At 41.5% G+C, this 14,461-nt stretch overlaps 1 protein-coding gene across 5 annotated transcripts in view; it reads right to left on the bottom strand.

The window, feature by feature from the left end:
• The window catches only part of opa1 (OPA1 mitochondrial dynamin like GTPase), a 44,397-nt gene that overhangs the window by 26,005 nt on the left and 3,931 nt on the right, over positions 1-14,461 (bottom strand). For 2 of the 5 annotated variants that reach the window (XM_058073199.1, XM_058073198.1), the window contains exons 5-18: positions 13,196-13,249; positions 12,652-12,728; positions 8,333-8,488; positions 7,542-7,595; positions 7,305-7,409; positions 6,138-6,224; positions 5,927-6,040; positions 5,776-5,856; positions 5,620-5,694; positions 5,463-5,534; positions 4,120-4,219; positions 3,923-4,053; positions 365-437; positions 54-126 (exon numbers count right to left, since the gene is read on the bottom strand). In XM_058073199.1, the coding sequence (XP_057929182.1) occupies positions 54-126; positions 365-437; positions 3,923-4,053; positions 4,120-4,219; positions 5,463-5,534; positions 5,620-5,694; positions 5,776-5,856; positions 5,927-6,040; positions 6,138-6,224; positions 7,305-7,409; positions 7,542-7,595; positions 8,333-8,488; positions 12,652-12,728; positions 13,196-13,249 (1,252 nt within the window). The remainder of the gene's footprint in view (positions 1-53; positions 127-364; positions 438-3,922; positions 4,054-4,119; positions 4,220-5,462; positions 5,535-5,619; positions 5,695-5,775; positions 5,857-5,926; positions 6,041-6,137; positions 6,225-7,304; positions 7,410-7,541; positions 7,596-8,332; positions 8,489-12,651; positions 12,729-13,195; positions 13,250-14,461) is intronic. The other 3 variants (XM_058073202.1, XM_058073200.1, XM_058073203.1) reach the window with 3 other exon arrangements.

The following is a 14,461-nucleotide window of genomic DNA, read 5'->3' as shown; positions in this document are numbered from 1 at the left end:
TGATGAACCGCTGATGAACGCAATCCGTTGCGGCCAACTGCACGGCTTCTTACCGCAATAATCTGGAGTTCTGGAAGAAGTCCTCCTCGTAGTCCTTGATGGAGTCAATGCTTTCCCCACTGCTCCCTGCAGCATAAGATTCAATACTTAAGTACATTCTGGAGGCTACAGAACATGCTATTAATAAAAGACAATTCTGAATGATATATATGTACACACATATACACACACACATACATAAATATATATATATATATATATGTATATACACACACACACACACACACACACACACACATATATATATACACACATACATACACACACATATGACTCAGCAAGTATGTGGAAAAAGTGGAATTACCTTTTCCGGTCACCACTGCAAAGTATCCCAGGGCCTTCATGGGAAACAGCTTCCCCTCAACTATCTGCTGGATCTGAAATTCAAATGGAAAGACTTTTCAACTTCAGTTTATATTAAAGCCGGGGGCGCCCTCTGGTGGAGAAGCAATGTTTAGCTTCTCATTTCTGCGTTACAGTCTCTGGGTTCTTCTTAAGCTTGAAAGGAAAGTCCTTATGTCAGACATGAAGAGACATCTTTCTGTGCATTGTAAAGATATAAAAAGAGATAAAAAAATAAGAGGCAGCTAAGAATGCATGTAATGAGAACTATTCCATCTGCTGCGCTGTGTGTCTGAGTTTGGAAAATGAATGCTGGGTGTAGCGTTCCTTTCCATGTTGCTATGTGAAATCAATATATTATGTATTTTTTATTTTATTTTATTTATTTTATTTGGGCAAATATATGAAACATTACAAGTGCATTTCTTACATAAATCAAAATATAACTTTCCATTACTTACATTTACTGTCTTGTTTTCCCGTTATTATCATCATTGTAATATTATTATTGTTATCATTGTCATTATTATCATTATTGTTATAATCTTTATCATTATTGCCATCATTATAATCATCATTAATATGACCATTTTCATCAGTATAGTTAACAATTTTTGGATTATTTTTTTAATTATTGAATTTTACAGACTTCATTGCTTCTTGTAGAAACAACCAATTGTTGCAAACAATTTTTGAAGCAATGATGTCTTGCGGTCCATTATTATGATTTTTTTTGTAAAATAATAATAATAATTAATAACAATAATAATGATAATTATTACCGCTATATTTATGTATGATTAGCCTAGGTACCTCTACCAATTTACAGTTGCAAGGATATTAAGGTGGTTCTTACGTTTCTCATATCAGTCAGAGATTCAAGCAGAGATACAGTGCATCCGGAAAGTATTCACAGCGCTTCACTTTTTCTACATTTTGTCATGTTACAGCCTCATTCCAAACTGTATTAAATTAATCTCTTACCTCAAAATTCTACACAAAATACTCCATTATGACAATGTGAAAAAAGTTTTTTTGACATGTTTTGAATTTATTAAAAATAGAAAACAAAAAAATCACATTTACATAAGTATTCACAGCCTTTGCTTAATACTTTGTTGATCCACCTTTGGCAGCAATTACAGCCTCAAGTCTTTTTGAATATGATCCCACAAGTTTAGCACACCTATCTTTAGGCAGTTTTGCCCATTCTTCTTTGCAATAAGTCTCAAGCTCCATCAGGTTGGATGGGAGACGTCTGTGCACAGCCATTTTCAGATCTCTCCAGAGATGTTCGATCGGATTCAAGTCTGGACTCTGGCTGGGCCACTCCAGGACATTCACAGAGTGGTTCTGAAGCCAATCTTTTGAGATCTTGGCTGTGTGCTTCGGGTCGTTGTCCTGCTGAAAAATGAACCTTTGCCCCAGCCTGAGGTCAAGAGCGCTCTGGAGCAGGTTTTCATCCAGGATATCTCTATATATTGCTGCATTCATTTTTCCTTCTATCCCGACTAGTCTGCCAGTTCCTGCTGCTGAAAAACATCCCCACAGCATGATGCTGCCACCACCATGCTTCACTGTAGGGATGGTATTGGCCTGGTGATGAGCACTGCCTGGTTTCCTCCAAACATGGCGCCTGGCATTCACACCAAAGAGTTCAATCTTTGTCTCATCAGACCAGAGAATTTTGTTTCTCTTGGTCTGAGAGTCATTCAGGTGCTTTTTGGCAAATTCCAGACGGGCTGCCATGTTCCTTTTACTAAGGAGTGGCTTTCGTCTGGCCACTCTACCATACAGGCCTGATTGGTGGATTGCTGCAGAGATGGTTGTCCTTCTGGAAGGCTTTCCTCTCTTCACAGAGGAACGCTGGAGCTCTGACAGAGTGACCATCGGGGCCTTGGTCACCTCCCTGACTAAGGCCCTTCTTCCCCGATCGCTCAGTTTAGAAGGCCGGCCAGCTCTAGGAAGAGTCCTGGTGGTTCCAAACGTCTTCCATTTACGAATAATGGAGGCCACAGTGCTCATTGGGACCTTCAAAGCAGCAGAAATTTTTCTGTATCCTTCCCCAGATTTGTGCCTCAAGACAATCCTGTCTCGCAGGTCTACAGACAGTTCTTTTGACTTCATGCTTGGTGTTTGTGCCCTGACATGCACAGTCAACTGTGGGACCTTATATAGACAGGTGTGTGCCTTTCCAAATCATGTCCAATCAACTGAATTTACTGTAGGTGGACTCCAATTAAGCTGTAGAAAGATCTCAAGGATGATCAGTGGAAAAAAGATGCACCAGAGCTCAATTTTGAGCTTCATGGCAAAGGCTGTGAATACTTATGTAAATGTGATTTCTTCGTTTTCTATTTTTAATAAATTCAAAAAAAGTCCAAAAAAAAACTTTTTCACATTGTCATAATGGAGTATGTTGTGTAGAATTTTGAGGTAAGAGATTAAATTAATACAATTTGGAATGAGGCTGTAACATGACAAAATGTGGAAAAAGTGAAGCGCTGTGAATACTTTCCGGATGCACTGTAACTAGACCAGGGGCTCAAACACGTGGCCCGCGGGCCAAATGTGGCTAGTTTGAGGCCCCCGCCTTGATATGAAAGTTTAATGTTAGTTTGATATGGATGCTGTATGGTATCATGTACCCAGAAAAAATTATTACGTTTGCTTAATGTTCATGTTTAAGGTTAAATAACTCTTAATAGTTATCTTCCCTATGCGTGTGGAAGTGGTAAGTTTTTGGCTATTTAAGTTGAAAGGAAATAACTTGAAGGCTACCGTTTAGGTCGCTAGCTCTCTAGTTTGCGAGTTAGCATGTGTCTCAAGACCGTGCAGTTGCGCAATATGTTGTAAATAAAAAGAGTATAAATGTGACTATAGTCGTGTTTTGTCATGTCTACAGGGCTCTAATAATGCTTTGTTCATTTTAATCTGAAAAAAAAAATTGTCTACCCACCAACTATATGTGGTTTCTTAAGTTTTAATTATTTGCTGTTTTATTATTATTATTATATTTATTTATTACTGATTGATTGGTTTTCTTTATTCTTGATTTGTTTATTTATTTTTCATCTTATTTTGTGCAGAAAAATAAACATTAAGATATTTGAGAACAGTGGAATATTTTATCAGAGCTTTTATTGTAGACATTTTTTTTTGGGGGGGGGGGAAGCTGATGCGGCCCAGCCTTGCCCAGACCTTAGCTCCAGTGGCCCCCAGGTAAATTGAGTTTGAGACCCCTAGACTAGACAGTAGAATGATCACTATTAAAGTACCATTCCAACTTATATTTATAATCAGACACTTATGTTGTACTATTATGCGAGTGTAAAGAGTGTGGCTTTGGGGCGTTACCCCTGTAACTACAACAAAGTTCCATTTATAAATGGAATCCTACTTTGAGGAAATTCCCAAATCACGGTTGTGTCAGGAGCCAATTAGCTGCATTCAATCAAGAAGATGCTGTTTTGATAAATGACTTTTGTGTGAAATGTGATGGAGGAAAAACTGGTCTTACTCTGCTCGGGCTGGCCAGGTTCTTCTCGGCCAAGTCCACTTTGGTCAACACAAAGATGGTCCTCTTCCCGTGCGGGTCCATTTGACTGACCAAATCGGTGACGATGCTGCGCTCGGCATCCACGCTGCCGTCTGCATGGTTAGACCGGTTAGCGCCAGCATCCATATGTTACCTCAGATTGGATGACGGCAGCTCACCCTGTATGCAGAGGATGATGGCATTGGGGTTCTGCATGTAGGCCTTGCTGATGCTGAAGATGGTCTCCTTGGTGTCCGATGCCATGCCCGCAGTCACCGTCTGGAAGGACCACGGTTTGAATACCTTACAACTTATGGACCCTAGTCAAATATTCTGTGAGAAGTCTTTTTTCGGCTCCAAATTGTCCATAGGTATGAATGTGAGTGTGAATGGTTGTTTGTCTATATGTGCCCTGTGATTGGCTGGCCACCAGTCCAGGGTGTACAGCTGGGATAGGCTCCAGCACCCCCTTGACCCTCGTGAGGATAAGCGGTAGAAAATGAATGAACGAAACAGGTTTTCAATGCTCTAACTCATGAATTTTAAATTAAATAAACAAGGAATCCTACTATGTAGAAATTCACTTATCACTGTGATAAAGGAGGGATTCCTGTATATATTGGGTTTGTTCAGCATTAGCATGGTAATTATACTAAAACTCAAACTTCCACTTTGTGTAATGCTTGTTCCTCCAGGCTCCCAAACATTATTGTTGTATACATGAACGGCTAAAAAACAAACAAACATATTTTTATACCTGTCCTCTAAACGACCCCTTGTGAAATAAGTAGACCAGGGTTCAATTCCACCCTCGGCCATCTCTGTGTGGAGTTTGCATGTTCTCCCTCTGTGCATGCGTGGGTTTTCTCCGGGTACTCCGGTTTCCTCCCACATTCCAAAAACATGCTAGGTTAATTAGCCACTCCAAATTGTCCATAGGTATGAATGTGAGTGTGAATGGTTGTTTGTCTATATGTGCCCTGTGATTGGCTCCAGCACCCTTGTGACCCTCGTGCGGAAAAAGCGATAGAAGCATGTGGAAGTGGTTTGTTTTTGGCTTAAGTTTAGAGGAAATAAATTTGATGTTAACTGGTTAGCTCAAAAGGTAGCAGTTAGCTCGCAAGCAGCTAGCGGTTAGCTCGCAAGCAGCTAGCGGTTAGCTCGCAAGCAGCTAGCGGGTAGGTAGGTAGCTCGCAAGCAGCTAGCGGGTAGGTAAATAGCTCGCAAGCTAGCGGGTAGGTAGCGGCTTCCAGCTAGCGGCTGGAAGTGGTTTGTTTTTGGCTTAAATTTAGAGGAAATTAATTTGATGTTAACTGGTTAGCTCGCAAGCTAGCGGTTAGCTCGCAAGATGCGAGGTTAATTAGCGACTCCAAATTGTCCATAGGTATGAATGTGAGTGTGAATGGTTGTTTGTCTATATGTGCCCTGTGATTGGCTGGCCACCAGTCCAGGGTGTACAACAGGGATATCCTTGTGAGGATAAGCGGTAGAAAATGAATCAATGAAGGCATGCAATACTCACACTGATGACACCTGGCAAATCAACAAGCACCATCCGCTGGATGCCGGGGCCTTTCACACTCAAGGATATTGTCTATTATTTAAAAATATAAAAAAAAAATCAATACATTTCTATGTCATACAATGACAAAGTATGCTTTGAAAGCCAATGTACAAACCTCAGAGCTGACTGTTTGCCCCTCTTTCACGCTCTTCCTCATCCTCAGCTCGATTTCATGCCTCAGAGCAGCCAGCTACGCAAGTGAGAGATATAAGAAATAATATGGAAACCCTTCCTGCTGGGGCTCCGGATGGACGGATGGAATGCGACTTACATCTTCCTCCTTGCTGAGGTCAAACTCACGCCCGCTGTCCTTGAACAAAGCGACATGGTGGGGGCCTTCACTCAGAGTCACCTACAGAGGAAAGAAGCGCCGCGTGACAAATAAGCCATCGCTTTGTAACCAATAGCATGGTGCCAAGTACCTTAACTGGAGAACGTGTCATCATCTCTCCAGACCCTCTGGGAAAAATCCTGGCCTGAGCTATCATCTCCAGGACGCTGGTCTTCCCAGCACTCTGATCGCCCACCACAACCACCTTTGAGGGTTAAACAGCAGGAGAGGAAAGGTCAAGAGAAAAACGCCATGCTTATAAAATAAAAGGTAAAGAAAGTCAGTATTTGAATGCGTCTTACCCTTGGTAGGTGGTCCTGGGTGTTGTAGTTGGCATCATAGTCAGACAGGATGTCCAAAACCTCTGAATACATATCAATAAGGGATTTCTAGAAAAAAAAAATAGCTTAAATGTTAAAATCCCAAGAAACAATAAAACACGAGTATGCACAGTGGATATATTCATTCATTCATTTTCTACCGCTTATCCTCACAAGGGTCGCGGGCAATGCTGGAGCCTATCCCAGCTGTCTTCGGGCGAGAGGCGGGGTACACCCTGGAGTGGTGGCCAGCCAATCACAGGGCACATATAGACAAACAACCATTCACACTCACATTTATACCTGTGGACAATTTGGAGTCGCTAATTAACCCCGCTAGCTTGCGAGCTAACCGCTAGCTTGCGAGCTAACCGCTAGCTTGCGAGCTAACCGCTAGCTTGCGAGCTAACCGCTAGCTTGCGAGCTAACCGCTAGCTTGCGAGCTAACCAGTTAAAATCAAATTTATTTCCTCTAAATTTAAGCCAAAAACAAACCACTTCCGGGTAGGTAGCTAGCTTGCGAGCTACCTACCCGTTAGCTGCTTGCGAGCTACCTACCCGTTAGCTGCTTGCGAGCTACCTACCCGTTAGCTGCTTGCGAGCTACCTACCCGTTAGCTGCTTGCGAGCTACCTACCCGTTAGCTGCTTGCGAGCTACCTACCCGTTAGCTGCTTGCGAGCTACCTACCCGTTAGCTGCTTGCGAGCTACCTACCCTTTAGCTGCTTGCGAGCTACCTACCCGTTAGCTGCTTGCGAGCTACCTACCCGTTAGCTGCTTGCGAGCCAGCCAGCCGCTAGCTTGCGAGCCAGCCAGCCGCTAGCTTGCGAGCCAGCCGCTAGCTTGCGAGCCAGCCAGCCGCTACCTTGCGAGCCAGCCAGCCGCTAGCTTGCGAGCCAGCCAGCCGCTAGCTTGCGAGCTAGCCAGCCGCTAGCTTGCGAGCTAGCCACTAACTTGCGAGCTGAACAGTTAACATCAAATTTATTTCCTCTAAACTTAAGCCAAAAACAAACCACTTCCACATGCTTCTATAGTTTTTTCCTCACGAGGGTCACAAGGGTGCTGGAGCCAATCACAGGACACATATAGACAAACAACCATTCACACTCACATTCATAATTATATATTGTATAGTATATTTCTCACAAACCTTCACTTTCCTTTGGTGGATCCCTTTATCGTCTTTTTGCAGAACCACTTTCCTCAACTCCTTGTTCTCTTTCTCCAGTCTCTCCAGCATACGCTGGTATTTCAGCTAAGAGGAACAAACGACAGAAAACAACGTTAGATTCACTCGTAACTTCCGTTGGGTGCGGAAGAAAAGACGAGGAGGGATGCAATGTGTGTCACGTGTGTCACCACGCAGACCAAGAAAGGGGGCGTGTACCTGGGTGCGGAGCAGGTCCTCTTGGAGCTGGTCTATCTTTTCTTTATCTGAAGACTAATCACGTTGGAGAAAAAGACAACATTCAGTTAGTCATTCTTTGCGGCCTTTTGCCTTTGGGTCCTGGTGTAGGAACTTTGCGGGCGGAATCACAGGATCATCCATTCCATGCACATTCACCAAAGATCAGGCAAAATCCTGGTCTCCATTTGAATTAGAGTGCTGAGATCATTTTTTTAGATCATAAAATCATTCCCAGGCAATCAAAGTGTGATTTGTTTGTGTAAATTCCCAATTCAGGACATGAAGTTTGTTGCACGTGTGCAGCAGATTTGTTTAGATTCCCAACCAACACAGAAGACGGAAACAAAATGGGATCAGCAGAAGGAAGGACAAAGACGACATCAAAGAAGAAACGACTATGTAGACGCGAGCTTCGATGACCCAACGGGAGCATTTCTTCTCAGTTGATATCAGTTCACTGAACACACCATGCAGGGATGCTTCCATACACATTAAAAAGGTTGTCAACGGCGACCGAGGGGACCAAAGTGTTAATGTGGAAGCTGCTCTTTCCGACAATCGGAATCAGACATTCTATTGGGGTGATGTGTTACTGGCGTTCACTGAGAACTGGGACATGGCAGCTTAATCTAGTTCGAGACCCCTTCCCTTAGAGGAGGGGTCTTTCCGGCCAAGATAAACCATGTTCCTTATAGCGTATACAGCCATGTTGCGTTCAAGTGCTATGTTTCGGATAGGGCAGATCTCGGAAGAGGGTTCGGGATCTTCACCTTGCGTGCGTGATGAGGGGGGCTGGGGTTCGAAGGCGGGCTGGGAGCAGGCTCTGGCGGCGGGGGACGCGTAAAATTGGCCGCAGCTGCCCGCCGGACCTCCTCCTCGTGCCGCTGGATCTGCTGCTGAATAAGAACGAGCTCGCCGAGCAGACCCTGCTGGGGTACGTCATAAGTGAGAGAGAGGGGGAGGAGCAGCCAACAAAAAAAACGCAAGCGGGTCGCAGCCAACGCTGTTCAGCTTTGTGAATGATTATCGAGAATGTTAAGGCCCGCAAGTCAGGTGTCCCGAAACATTTGTCCATCGGTTTGAATGTTAGTCGGTGCCTGTCTGTATCATGGCGGGGATGACGATTGCAAACATCAGGAAAAAGGGGCATCTATTCAGCTCACATGAAACACAAAACCAAATACAAAACATGGAAGAAGTGACAAGAATATCAGAATTTTGTGGAAAATAGCATAAACCTTGAGGGGTAATAAAGTAAAGATGACCTTATGAGTGAGAAGAACAGTTCAAGCTCCCCTCGGACGGTGTCAGTGCACATAAACAAATACTGCCGCACAGTGAGTACAACCTGATACATTTATTTACACTAAATGTAAATAATGTCAATGACTTGCCCATGGGGAATCCTTAAAACCCTTTATAGGGCAAGTAACCATATATGGCAGGGGTCTCAAACTCAATTTACTTGGGGGCCACTGGAGCTAGGGTCTGGGTGAGACTGGGCCACATCAGGTTTTCCCAAAAAAAAAAAAAAAAACGCATTTATTAAAAACAGAAAAATATACAAACTTTTTCAGTGCTTTGGTTCCGATTTTCTACAGTAAACCTTGGATATATTGGAAATTCGCTCACAACGGACAGATAAAAAAGAACCAATTTTTCTGTAATGCATTTCCAATAAAAATTCATTGCATATATCGGATTTTTTATAACAGATTTCGCCTATTTCGGACAAAATCTCCAGTCCCGTTCCAATGCATTTCCATTAAATTTCCCTCGCATATATCGGATGGCTGCATCGTGGCGCTCCGATTCGCCGAATCGTGACAGGCCGCTATACGACGTCATTTGCAGCGTTTGCAGCGTTGCCTGCGCGTCGAGGTACATTGGAAACATAGTCAAGGAAGTGCCTTTTTATAACGGATAAAATCCGATTTACGCATATACCGGATATAAATCCGATATATGCGTAAAACGGACATTTTCCGGTATACGCATATAACGGATTTCGCTTATATCGGACAAAACCAGTGGGAACAATTGAATCCGATATATCCGAGGTTTACTGTACAATAAAAGCGCTGGTAAAACATTCCACTGTTCTCAAATATCTTAATTTTTATTTTTCTGCACAAAATAAGATGAAAAATAAATAAACAAATCAAGAATAAAGAAAATCAATCAGTAATAAATAAATATAATAATAATAATAATAAAACGGCAAATAATAAAAACTTAGGTTTTAAATTTTAAAATTGGAACCAAAGCGAATTTTTTTTTTTTTTAGTTGTTTTTAATAAATGCGTTTTTTTTTGTTTTTTTTGGAAAACCTCATGCGACCCAGTCTCACCCAGACCCTAGCTCCAGTGGCCCCCAAGTAAATTGAGTTTGAAACCCCTGTGTTATACTATAAATCGGCCTTTGGGGTGGAATTTCATTGTCCTGTATAGGGCTGCTCCGATCAATCGACTGAAATCAGTGAAAAAAAAAGCACGGTATCGATATCAGATGATATTTGCTTCATAGCCCCAAGCTCCGCCCCGCTGCAGCATCCAGAAGAAGCATGTCTGCCGAGTGTGGGACTTCCTGTCTTTGTGAGAGCGATATAGGTTTTGCACACTGCAAAATGTGCCTCAAAAAATATCGGTCCCAGCAAGCTGTACTTGTGAGTGTGGGCAAAATGTGGGGGTGGGTACCACTTCAGTACGGATTTGGGACCATGCGGACACGATGTAGCACTTTTAGCGCGGGGGGCAACTTTCGTTGTGTGTGTGGGGCTGCGTCGGGCTCCGGATGATATGTGACGAGTGTGACATGTGACGTCAAACGGGCGTTGTAGACACCGATATCACAATGATATTAGATCTCCTCGCTGGGATAGGCTCCAGCATACCCCCATGCAGTGATCCTAGCTGAAACTCCACCCCAAAGCCCCACATCCCTAACCTTTGTAGGTTTAGGTGTAGGTTTAAATGAGGGTGGTACCATTCCACATTAAGGACACGTCACCCCCACCCATTGATAAATGGAAAAGTCCTCCTTCACCTCTACAATGACATACGCGCCTTAATGCCTGTCAGGGACACATTTGCTGTTGGAAAGCGTTGACTCTTGACCATGTCTCCACTTAGGGCCTGTCACGATAATGGATGTATCCATTTATCGAACAATTTAAAAAAAACAAAAAACAGGTGGGTAATTATGAGGCCTCAATACATTGACATATAAGTATACGCACGTCTCTAGAAGTGTTTTTATTTCTTAACAGAGACCAAAATTATAATGTAGCGTCGCTGGGAATACTTCCTGTTTCTTAGAAACAGTGAAAAAAAAAAGGCTGGAAAGCACATGGTTAGAGCGCTCATAGTAGTGGGTTTATATTCAGCATTATACATTGGTAGTGTATTGCTACTTTTTATACACCTATTGTAGTCTGGCCTTTTAACAATACCAAAACCCAGAACTAAAACCCACAGTGAGGCAGCATTTAGCCACTATGGCCCCCACCTGTGGAACAGCCTGCCGGAGAGCCTCAGGAATGCGGAGACTGTTGATATTTTTTACAAAAAAGATTAAAGACACACCTTTTTAAATCAGGCTTTTAAGTAATATTTTTAAACGTTTTTATCTTTTTAGTCCTATTTTATGCTTTTAGTTTTTAGCTTTTAACTCCAGTATTTTTCCCTGGGGGGGGGGGGTCCTCCACACTGGGGGCTGTGTCGGGTCTGCTGAGGGGGTGCCATACTTGGGTGCCTTCGACCCGGCCGGCTGGGGGTTCCTCCCGTCTGTCAGAGTCGGGGGAACCGCACACGGCCTGTGGCTCCTCCCAGTGTGGATGGCCCCAAAGGTGGCGTTTCCTTGACCGTCAGTGCCATACCATGTCTCCCTACTGTGTGTGATTGTGTGTGTGATTGTGTGTGTCTACTAGTATGGAGGGTGGGAGGGAAGGGCTTTCTTAGTATTTGTTTTTCCTTTTAATTGTGGGAATTGTTTTTAATTCTGTAAAGCACTTTGTGTTGCATGTCCTGGAAAAGTGCTCTACAAATAAAGTTGATTTGATTTAGTAGGAATTGTGCGTGACTGGTGAGTGAGAGTCACAGCTAATGTGGTATGTCTCACTCAGGTACACTGCACTTGACTACCATCTAGTGGCTCATATGTGGCATTACACAATGATACAATTTTTATATTTTTTTGAGTCAAAATAATGGAATATTGGTTGATAATTAATATTATCACATACTACAGTATTAATTGGCCCTGTACCCTAGAAACCGCCCATGAATGATACGGGAAAAGGCCGAAATGATACTGTGTCAAAGCCCAGGGCAGTGAAAATATAGAGTTTAACCATGTCAGTATCAGCCCCCGTAGCTGTCCACTCAGAGCGCGCTGCTCTGGTATCGTGCCCGTGAAACAACCAATCAGAGAACAGCGCACAAGCGTGAACACACAGCGTTTGTTTTGCTGCCGTCTGTGCTCTATCAACATGTCAGCAGTTGACACTCCCGGCGAAAGACAAATAGGGAAAATAGCAAACAGAATATTAGAAATTGAATGTTTTATCACCATTAATGAGGAGGACAGACATTAATAAGATAAGACTGTTGATAAAATATTATTGTTGAAATATTTTTGCAATTATTGTGTTTACACCGTTTAGATATAATACATGTAATAAACTGACAATTTTCTGGAAACAAAATGGTCTTTTGATTAAATAGTACGTCATAATAAGCTCATGATTAAATAGTATGTGATAATAAGATCATCACATGGTTTGTCTGGTATCAGGCCAGGTATCATGCCCCCAAGTGTCAGTATCAGCCCGAGACCATGTGATAACCTATAATTACACAATGATACAATCTTTATATTTGTTTTAGTCAAAATAATGGAATATCGGTTCATAATTAACAGTATCGACCATCAAAATGTTATCGAGACAGGCCCACTGACACGCTCCTCCACTAAAGGCCATAAAAAGCCCAAAGGACCACCTCATCAGTGACAAAGTCCAAAATCAAAGAGTATTGTGATTTTGGTGCCAATAAATAAATACGTATGAGCAAAAGGGCGGCGGACTTGCCTTTTTGTACTGCTTGTCATCTTGCGACGCCGCGGTGGAAGAGTCTGTGGCTTTTAATGGCGGATCCCCAGATGTTTCTATCGAGAGACAAAACAATGATTATGATAGCGGCAAAGTGGATGAATCTAACAAACGTCATTGCTAAAAAAAATGCACGACCATGTCAGGCGTTTGGAAGATTCAGCACTCGCGTGTCAAACAGGCAACGTGAAGCCTTGAGTGTTTATTTTCCAAACAGCTGAGCATGGTCTGGAAGTACGGCGCTCTTAGAGACGTGTTACTAAACCAGGGAAGAGAGAGGGTGGAAGTCAAAGGAGACGTAAACACACTAAAGTAATACAACTAATAAGGGGGTTTGCATTTGAAGAAACATGTTTACTTCAATGACATATCATCGTACACACGTGTTCACCTTAGGGATGGGGCCACCAAAGCGTGCCGAGATAACGGACACGATGCCGGATTTACAAACAGCAGCAGAGAGGAAAGCAGGAAGTGGGCAGCGCTAGTACACACGCTAGTAACACAGTGTTGGCGTACACACCTAACAACAGAAGCAGACCAGAAGCTCCTTTGACTTCACTACCCAAACTCAAACCTGTGAACAATGTGGAGGAGATGGAGGGGAGGGGGAGGGGCGGGTCGGGAAAAAGGAAGGATAACACAGGAAAAAACAAAAAATTACAAAAGACAGAAGCAGAGGGATGATGATCAAAGCAGGGCAAAGTGGAAAGATGCTGATGTTGGCTACAAGTCTGAGAAGAAGCATGCCTCAGAGCCTCGCACGGAATGTGGCAATGTTTGTGGAACACTTCTGGAAAAGCAGTGACATTCCCCTTCCTTCTGTGACACGACTTACAGGAAGCTCCGGTTTATCGCGGTTAATCACTTCCCGTTCCGTGTTAAGTCAATTTCCGGAAAGTAGGATTCCTTATTCCTTATTTTATTTAATTTTAGTTTAGTTTATTTCAGTTTATTTTGTTTTATTTTATTTTGTTTTATTTTAGTTTAGTTTTTTATATTATTTTATTTTAGTATTTCATTTTAGTATTTTATTTTATTTTAGTTTAGGTTTTTTATTTTATTTTATTTTAGTTTAGTTTATTCATATTATTTTATTATTTTATTATTTTATTATTTTATTATTTTATTATTTTATTATTTTATTATTTTATTATTTTATTATTTTATTATTTTATTATTTTATTATTTTATTATTTTATTAAAATAATTCAAATATTTCCATAGTTAGCGCATAGAAATCTTGTATATGTCCTCCTTAATACAGTTGTTTACATTTTTAGAGCCCTCTAGATATGAAATAACACCCTATAGTCATCTTTACATTGTCTTTTTGAATGTCTTATAATTGTATTGTGTAATTGTATGTTCTTGTTTTGTTTTATTTATTTTTTATATTTTTTTTCTTTCTTTTTTAGATTTTTTGAAATTTCTTTATTATTTTATTTTATTTAAAAATATAACATAAAATAAATAAAATATTTTAAAATATTTTAAAATTTCATTTAAAAATATAAAATAAAGTAAATAAAAATAAAATAAAGTATTAATTGACTATTTTCCTGGATTGAGCATAGAAAACCTGTTTACAGCCTTTAAGTACGTTCACCATGATTAGAGCCCTCTAGACATGAACTAACACCCCTATAGTCACCATTATTATTGCTCATATTGCCAATTTAGTATGATGTGCTTCTGAAGTGGATAGAATGGATTCTTTAGGGTTAGGTGATTTTCCACCATTTTGAAAAGTTGAACAACTTGGTAACAGGAAGTTGTGTATGGTGTA

Source organism: Doryrhamphus excisus, chromosome 5 (genome assembly GCF_030265055.1).
Source record: "Doryrhamphus excisus isolate RoL2022-K1 chromosome 5, RoL_Dexc_1.0, whole genome shotgun sequence".
NCBI classification, from domain to species: domain Eukaryota; kingdom Metazoa; phylum Chordata; class Actinopteri; order Syngnathiformes; family Syngnathidae; genus Doryrhamphus; species Doryrhamphus excisus.
Note: the sequence above shows the minus strand (reverse complement) of the source record. Positions and strands in the feature narration are given on the sequence as shown.